The 9,019-nt window shown below is 35.7% G+C and overlaps 1 protein-coding gene across 2 annotated transcripts; it reads left to right on the top strand.

Annotated features, from left to right (window-relative positions):
- Positions 1-2,434: 2,434 nt before the first annotated feature.
- On the top strand, positions 2,435-8,595 carry LOC125814570 (uncharacterized). Of its 2 annotated transcripts, XM_049494033.1 has the most exons (8): positions 2,435-2,547; positions 3,175-3,529; positions 5,230-5,364; positions 5,446-5,488; positions 7,574-7,650; positions 7,889-7,957; positions 8,040-8,154; positions 8,259-8,595. In XM_049494033.1, exons 2-7 carry the CDS (start codon positions 3,243-3,245, stop codon positions 8,104-8,106), a joined length of 678 nt encoding a protein of 225 aa, XP_049349990.1. In that variant the 5' UTR covers positions 2,435-2,547; positions 3,175-3,242; the 3' UTR covers positions 8,107-8,154; positions 8,259-8,595. The 2 variants fall into 2 exon arrangements, with proteins under 2 accessions (XP_049349990.1, XP_049349989.1); XM_049494032.1 differs by lacking the exon at positions 7,574-7,650.
- Positions 8,596-9,019: the final 424 nt, after the last annotated feature.

The raw sequence follows: 9,019 nt of genomic DNA, 5'->3' as shown, positions 1-9,019 counted from the left end.
GATAAGAGTTATAAGAGAATGACAACACTCCATTTACATCTTGCCTTCCCTCCTTTCTATTTTTTTTTTTGTTCTTTTTGGGTATCCGAGCAAATGTTTGCGCACCTTAATTAATTTCACTAAGGATGTGTTTGGTACGAAGGAAAAACATTTTTCAGAAAACATTTTTCAATTTTCTCATGTTTAGTTGGATTAAATGTTTTAGAAAATATTTTATAAATCAACTCATTTTCCTCAAATTTAAGGAAAATGACTTCCCTTCAAAACTTAAGGAAAACATTTTCCAAAACTCTCTTCCAACTTCAAACTATAATTACTTTTTTGTTGAAAAAATCAATTTATTTTGTCCTTACCCTCAAACCAGCCCCCCAACCAAACCCCCCCCCCAAAAAAATAAAATAATTTAAAACTTGTTTTTAAATTCAATTTTTATACCCACCCTCACCCTTACCCCTACCCCCACCCCCTCCCAAAAAAATATTAAAAAATATTTTAAAAAGATATTTCTAATTTCAATTTTTTATTTTTTACCCCCACCCACTACCCTCGCTCCCCCCCCCCTCCATCAATTTTTTTTTTAAAAAAAATAATATATTTTCAACTTCAATTTTTTATTTTTTCATCCTGATCCTCGATCACCCACGCCCCCTTCCCGGCCTCCCCCCCAAAAAAAATTGAGTGTTTTTTAAAAAAAATTTCAACTTCAAAATTTTATTTTCTCACCCCTACGCTTGATCCCCCCCCAACCCACCCACCCCCTACTCGCCACCCCTACCCCAAAAAAAATAATCTGAGTTTGTTTTTAAAAAATATTTTCAATTTCAAAATTTCATTTTTTTCACCCTACCTTGACCCCCCCTCACGCACCTCCTACCCAGCCCCCCACCCACCCCACCCCTACCAGCCCCCCCCCCCCCAAAAAAAAATATTTTAAGTTTGTTTTTAAAAAATATTTTCAACTTCAAAATTTCATTTTTTCACCCTACCCTTGACCCCCCCCCCCCCACCTCCTACCCAGCCTCCCACCCCCCAAAAAAATAATTTTAAGTTTGTTTTTAAAAATATTTTCAATTTCAAAATTTCATTTTTTCACCCCTACCCTCGACCCCCACCCACCCACCCCCTACCTGCCCCCCCCCCCCCCCAAAAAAAAAAATTAAGTTTGTTTTTAAAAAATATTTTCAATTTCAAAATTTCATTTTTTCACCCCTACCCTCGACCCCCCACCCACCCATTACCAGCCCCGCCCCCCACCACCCCAAAAATAGTTTTAAGTTTGTTTTTCAAAAATATTTTCAATTTCAAAAATTCATTTTTTTTACCCCTACTCAGCCCCCCCCCCACCCCCTACCAGCACCCCCCCCCACCACTCAAAAAAAAATTTAAGTTTGTTTTTAAAAAATATTTTCAACTTCAAATTTTTATTTTTTCACCCCAACCCTCGACCCCCCCACCCACCCCCTACCAACCCCCATCCCCCCAAAAAAAATTTAAGTTTGTTTTTAAAAAAATATTTTCAACTTCAAAATTTCAGTTTTTTACCCCTACCCTCAACCCACCCCCTACCCCTCCCTCTCCCCCCCACCCCACCCCTAAAAAAATTTAAGTTTGTTTTTAAAAAATATTTTCTACCCTAGTAAAAATAAAAGATATTTCTCAAAAAAAAAAATCATTCATAAATCAAACACTAAAATTTTTTTTTGAAATTTTTTTTCTACTCACCAACCAAACATGAGAAAATAAGTCAAAAATCAACTTGTTTTCCAGGAAAACATTTTCCATGGAAAACATTTTCCTTCATACCAAACACACCCTAAATATCAGTTATGGGGAATTTTCGCAAAGAGCTATTATTATAATAAATTTAATTATGATTTATAGCTATTAGTTTGCATATTTACGAGTTGTATCTACATTTTAAGTTGTTTAGTTTGTATCATTGACATTTTATATAAACTCGAAATAACAAATTTATACAAATACAAACAACTCAAATTCAAACGGTCATACAAATTATGTTATATAATTCTGAATTATACAAACTCCAGCCCACATAATTATCAATGGAGGTTGATTGCTAGTGGTAATTAACTAAAACTATAGCTATAATGACTAATTAACTAGTATATATTTGTTTAACCATTGAATTTACCTTTTAAAATTCACAACATTAATCAATTTCAGTTACATATATGTATTCATTCATATTTCATAATAATTGTGACAATTTTTATTTATTTTTCAAAAAGAATTTTAAAATCTTAATCTTATGGTATAATAAAGAGACTGTTTCACACTTAAGTTAGAAGTTTCAAATTTGTGTTAGGAGTATGAAGAAATTATTAAATATATTTCGTAATAATTCGAATTTAATCAGAATTCAATACCATTCCAAATGAAAAACTAGAAAAAAAAGAAAAAGATTCCCCAGTATCTTTGCTCCCTAAACCACCGCGGCGGGCAAAGTAAAAATGACTTGTGCCCGTCCGGTCCACAACTATTTTCAACTTTCCATTGAATCAACTTGACTCACCGCTACCGTCTCAGGTCTCTTCTCTCTCTGTGCGTGCGCCAACATTTCTATATCTTTACCTAACAATGTTTGTACTTCCTTTATTTTCTTGGTTGATAGGTTGCTTCTAAGTTAAAAATCGATTTCAAACAATAATTTATCTAATTGAGGGATTTGGATGAAAATTGAGTGATTGAATTGTGTAACTGCAGCAGAATTTTGAGATGGGTATTTCTATTCTTTTCATTCTACTTGTTTTCGATGTGGGTTTGCTCAAATGGGTGTCCAAAACATCTTCTTTTTGTTTATTTGTTTAATTTCCGTTTCTTACTTGCTTCTGTTTGGTTCTACTAAGATGGATCAGTTAGTTCATGGTTTACTAGGTTTGCTTATGAGCATGTTCATGTGCTGGTACCTGGTAAATGTACTCCTTTGTTTTGTCCATGTAAGTGAACATTGAAAACCAAAAAAGAATTCATGTGGTTTCTGTTCTAATAATGACTGAATTACATTCCACTTTTGATAAACTGAAATTTGGATTTGAGCTAGTTTAATGGCTTACTTGATTAAGATTTATTGGGTGAGTATTCGTTACTTGGTATAGGGTATAGTGAACAAAATAATTATCAGCTTTATATTGAGTTTGAGCTTGTTTTGTATAGGAGGAATGTTAAAAAGGGTTGCAAAAGGATAGCAACGCGTTTGCTTGGTTCTTTTGTATTTGTTACCAATGCAAGATGTCGGTGTAGTCCGGCATGATAGTACCGTCCACTGTGATGATCCTTCTGATATTGAAAAGCAGAGTGCGGAGATCAGCAATCATGACTTAGCTACTGAAAGAGTGGATCAAACTGTACTCACCATAGTGGTTCCTGCAAGCGAATCAATCAACTCCCAGGCTCCCACATTAACCACAGACCCAGTTGGGAACATTTCCACCATTGAGAAAATAGCAATTGTAGAGTCTCCTAAGAAGCCTTGCTTATCCAGGAATCATAGTTTTCATGAACAATGCAGGTTTCTAGCTTTTCTACTTGCATAAAGATTACTACTTTTGATATATTTCTTTACTGATTCTCCATATAAAGTTATAGTATCAGCCCTCTATATGTTTCAAACGTTTTGATCCTTATTTAGTCCTTTTTATGTGCAATGTTTGCATTGTAGCCACATGTGAATCGAATAACCCAAAAAGAAGAAATCTTGCTTGGTGAGACAGACCTTCTTGGAAGATCTCTTCTTTTTTATTGGGTAACTAATGAAACTAATGAAAATAGTTACAGGCTCCATAGTTGGCTAAACACACCCAAACTATGAAAATACAAGCAACAGAGCTCCATACTCAGGCTAAAACAGAAAAGTAGACATAATTGAACTGATCCTGGGAGGGACCCTAACACAGCTGACATAAGCCATTTCCCTTGCAGTAATTTCAGGGTCTCGACAAACTTTTTCAAAAGTTCTCATGTTTCTTTTTATCCACAAGCTATGCACAAACTCAAGAGTAAATCATCTTGAAGATTTGAGCTCTTTGTGTTTTCCCTTTTGCACACATTATGACTTCATTGATATATTGGTCCCAAGAGTGAAACTGTAATGTCTTAGCTTTCTCCAGGATTGAAGTTTTTCCCAGCTGCTTCCCCATAATCACAGAAGACAAATAAATGGTCTCTTTATTCATTGTGTATCTGGCATAAGGGACAGTGTAAAGAAACAGGCATTCCCTATTTTAAAAATCTATCTATAGTCAGCACTCTGTCTTGTCATTGAAACAGAGTGTGAATCTAGCCTTTGGTCTGGCAGCATTGTGATACATCAAATTCTTTCACATGACTCTGGACTCAGGGACCATCAATTTTATGTAAATCATTGAGATCAGGCCATTCCCACAAGTGTTGTTATACTGAAAGTGGAATAGGGAGATTCTAGATTCAATTACTAGGAACCATCAATTTCTTGGAAGATCTCTTGTTCTACCTTGATTTAGCTTTTCTTTCCAGAGCTGTTATAAAAAAATCTATTTCTGTAATCATGTCAGAAGTTGCTTATTGATCAATATCACTTGGACTTTGTGTTCTTATGACACTATGTCTCATACCTTCTTCCCTTTTGACACTATGACCTTTTTGTTCTTGCTAGGATTTAGCTCTGCATCATGAGCTGCTGTGAATTTGATGTGTTTTTATAATCACGATCCAAGTAGTGGTTGTGCTCATTATACATGACTTTTGCTAAGTTGAATGGTAGAGTACGACACATAACTAACAAGGGATTAAAAATTGAAAAAGGAGACATCAAATATGTGAGATCGAAATGCTTAGATATATTTGAATCAGTGCCCACTTTATTTATAATAAAAGAATTAAATTGATGTCCATAACTAAATTGAAAAAAGGAGACATCAAAAAGGTCATTTTGCAAAAGTGGAGGACTTTTAAGGTAGTATCTTTTATATATTTGTTGTACTTTCTGGCTTTCTAGTTGGTAATCATTCAGAACTTGCTACAGCAAAATGACCTTTTTTTCCCATTTAATATTGAGAGTGCCAATCTTTTTATTTTTTATTTTTTTGATTTCCATATCTGGAGTACCAATTTTAGATGATTTTAGGTACTCACATTGGAAAGTCTCTTAAGCTGCTTTTTAAAATATAAAGAATGAGGCTCTGGTCCAGTATTGAAATTCTTTGAAATTTGTGTTCTGTGATGTTCTTCCAGAGTATGTCAAGAGGAAAAGGAGGAAGAGTTGATCGATCTTGGATGCCACTGTCGTGGTGGATTGGCAAAAGCACATCGGACATGCATAGATACATGGTTTAGTACTAGAGGTTCAAATAAATGTGAAATATGCCAGTAAGTGGTAGACTAAGTGCATTTTAATCTTTTTTTTCCCTATCAGACAGTATATGGATGTAGGTTTGCCATTTTATGCAGGCAAGTAGCTGTAAATGTGGCATCTCCAGAGGCTCATGCACCTGTAAGTATCTATCTTTGTTTGGATAGCAATGGTTTTGGATGAGTGCTGGACATTGGATCTCTTTAAACATTAGTAATGCATGCTTTTCGCTCTTTTTGAAGTTATTGCTGGGTGCTTCAGCCATCAAGCTAGACTGGTCTTTTTAAGCATGAATATCCTTCTGGCCTTTCAGCTTATAGGTTTTTAAAATTGAGCATTTGACTGCACCTGCCTCCCTTAGATGGTTTTGTAGTTGGCTAGTGTTATTTTGTCTGTTGTCCTCCCCTTTTTGACGAGGCAGTGTGCCTTTTTTACAGCTTGTTGCCTTTCTTTCTTTGTCTGCTTCTTCCCCCTTTTCCTTGTATGTCATTTGTTTTGTTGTTGTATCCCCTGTCTTGGTCCCGAGATATGATCTGCTTCTTCTTTAGAAAAAAAATCAATTCTGGATTCCAGTTATTTGGTCTCCTCATTGTGCATGAAGTTGTCTTGTATACAGTCATCAGGTAATTAGGCTTCACATTTTGTTCCTCATATTGCTCAACAGACTTCTCAGTAGTTGGATCGCACCTAAGGTTGACAACCAACTGTATAGGCTCTTGGTTTTTCAGTTCTGAAGTAAGACTTGTAGATAGATTAATATTATTGAAATCATCCTGAATTTTGTGTTGTTGACCAGTGCCTTCACTATCAGATTGCTAAGTGTTCACTAAGTTATTCTCACTATTATCAGACTTTCCAGAGTTTGCATGCCTAGAGTTGCTTCCTGATCTTCTGTTCTTGCTATTCTCTTTGTTCTTATTTTTCCTTGTTCTGTTGTGTCCTTACCTTAGCAGTTCTGGCATTGACTTCACCAACATGACTGCTCAGTCCATAACCTTGTTCTGATCAGCAGAGATGTTAACTGCATTAACGTCATTTTGATCCTGCTGTGTGTCATCCTTACCCTTAGACTGGGAAGAATTAGCTTCTAATATCTTGCAGTCCTAGACTTGTTTCTTAAATGAGTTATAGCTTGCTGAAAAACAACATTGCTTTTCTTCATAGGCCGCTTCTGTTTTCTGGTTTTTTCTTCTTGCTGATATTCTGCCTAGCTATCATGACCTTGTGAACTTTTTCTTTTCTATGTCCACATCTTTTGTGATCTCAGCCTCAAGCTTCTGTCCATACCCATTTTCATTCTCATTCACTGCCTCAGAAATCTGCCCAATTTTGCCTGAACTTTCATTGTCTTTCACCTCTCCTTTATCTTCACTTTGTTCCAAATTTTTTATTCAATCGGATCCCTCTTCAGTCTGCATAACATCCATTCCCTTGTTGATTTTTCGAGCATCTTTAGAATCCTTGTCTCTATTCCTTTCCAACACTCTACAATTCAATATGTTATTGTAAAGATATGGCACCTGGGTCTAACTCAACCCCAAAAGCTAGCTCATGAGGGGAGGATTGCCTAAGTCCATTTAAGGAAACCACCAGGGGATGCCTGTAAGCTGAACCCACACAGGAACTGTTTGAAATCCGGAAACCACTTCTGCAACCTCATTTGCAATCTGTCGATTTTGATCATTCTCTTGAACCACGCCATATTGAAATCATCTTCATTGATAAAATCAAGAAACACTTTGTAGTTATTGAAGACTTCAATTTTAGCAGACACCTTAATCGGGAAGAGTTCTTTGAATTTGGATCCAAGTCTTTCAGTTTGGGGCCTAAGATTGTTAGTCGACCATTCTTCGGCCATGATTCCAAAGTAATCATTATGAGTGGTCTACTTGGCAACCACTGATTTCGAACATGTAGATTTGGTTGAATTTGTACTCGTAGAGAGGTTAATAGCTGTTGCATAGGTTCTTTTTCCTGCTTTTTCTTCACAATTGAGGTTCACAGTGACCATTGAGGACCAGCTTTCGAAAGTACACGGAGAGCCTATGTTCTAGAGAAAATATTGACTGTTTTGGGTGATTTTTACACTTTTGAGTTAGGCTCAATGTCCATATCCATAAATAGTAATTTCATTTATTCCCTTTTTGGTTTTTGTGGCGTCAACATATGCGACATGCCCTCCTTTTTCTGTGACAAATATTCTACTGATTTAACTTGTTACATCAGGTTAGAAATCAAACAAATAATGTGGATCCAGATTCTACTATGTCAGAGTATAAAATTAACTGGTGGATCTTATTTAGGTAGTCTCTTGTTCCAAATATTTGATTAAAATCTCTGAGCCAAGTTCAAATTCATATGGAGATCTGGTGGAACACCGTGACATTTATTATTTTATGAAACAAAATCTTCTTTTATATATATATATATATATATATATGATTCAGAAAAAGATATAATCTCAAAGATTAGTCAGCTACAAATTATTGGGATAGATACTCTTATAATTATGTTTTGACTGCATCATTTTATGGATGGCAGACAAGTTACTGGATTTGGAGAGTCGATCCTTCTTTTAGGGGGACGGATATTTCCCAAGAGCGGGATAGAGTAAGGAGCATTACACTTTCCCAAGCTCCTGCTTTGAAGTCGATGTCTTGTGTATTACTTCTAAAACAGTCAGTTTGTACAGGGTTGCCTTAATCCACTTTGGGTTGCATTTTGTATCCTCATTGGCGGTCTGTTTCTGGATGTGTTAATATCCATTACGCTTGGAGTCTCTGCATTGCCTGTGAACATCATAATCGGTACATGCCCTTGATCTTTTCATTAATCGTTTGTTGTCAAAACTTAGACACTAGATACTGTTTAAGTGTCCCTTGTCATGTTGAAAGCAAGAAGCAATGTGCAGGGGTAATAGTTGTGCTGGGACTCGGAACAGCTCTTCGGCTTGCCCTTGAGTTCTGCCATGATCGGAGTATCAGAAGTGTAGTTCACCGGTTAGAAGGAAATGTCAGTCTTGGATATCATCCTACGGTATAATTGTTCATACACCCTGAAACATTGAAATTTATCCAGCCTGCAACTTGAAAGATTTGTTGGAGCCAGTATTTTTAGATGACAATTTCTGATTGAGAACTTACTTTACCCATTGTATTTATTTCGTTTGAGGATGCAGTGTGCAGTTTGACATCTTGTTTTGCAGCTTTGATATCTATATACAGCAGTCTCTATTCCCAAAATTACTTGGAACACAATAACTTTCTGTCGCTCTAAAGTGTTTATTTTTTGTCTTTATGCTACTAGGTGCTAGCTGATAAGTTGGCCTTATTTCCTTCTTCTTCTTTTTTTGACATCTTGTGATGTGTACTTGGTGACTGCTGTGAGTAATTTATGCATTTATCTATTACACAACCAAAAATAAATACATCAACAAACTTTTAGATGTATGCATGGCTCTTGTAAAAGTAAGATTCTATTTGAAAGAAATTATGTAACTAAGTAAACATCTATTAGTGTTTTGTTTAACATAGTTATAGTTATAACTAATTTTGATTCGCAGCTAGTTTTTAATCCGAATGGTTAGCTACGTTGTGTAATTAGCCAAATATTAGTTATTTTGCCTCATTATGTTTCAAGTCTTTACTATATTTGAAAATTCCTCCATTTACA

The sequence above is a fragment of the Solanum verrucosum genome, unplaced genomic scaffold (assembly GCF_900185275.1).
Source record: "Solanum verrucosum unplaced genomic scaffold, falcon-dt-bn FXZP01000268.1, whole genome shotgun sequence".
In the NCBI taxonomy this organism is placed as follows: domain Eukaryota; kingdom Viridiplantae; phylum Streptophyta; class Magnoliopsida; order Solanales; family Solanaceae; genus Solanum; species Solanum verrucosum.
Note: the sequence above shows the minus strand (reverse complement) of the source record. Positions and strands in the feature narration are given on the sequence as shown.

Coding starts and splice junctions, on each gene's coding strand:
- LOC125814570 (XM_049494032.1), top strand. CDS start 3,243: ATGCAAGATGTCGGTGTAGTCCGGCATGATAGTACCGTCCACTGTGAT. Junction 3,530..5,229: donor AGTTTTCATGAACAATGCAG/GTTTCTAGCTTT, acceptor ATGTTCTTCCAG/AGTATGTCAAGAGGAAAAGG. Junction 5,365..5,445: donor AATAAATGTGAAATATGCCA/GTAAGTGGTAGA, acceptor CATTTTATGCAG/GCAAGTAGCTGTAAATGTGG.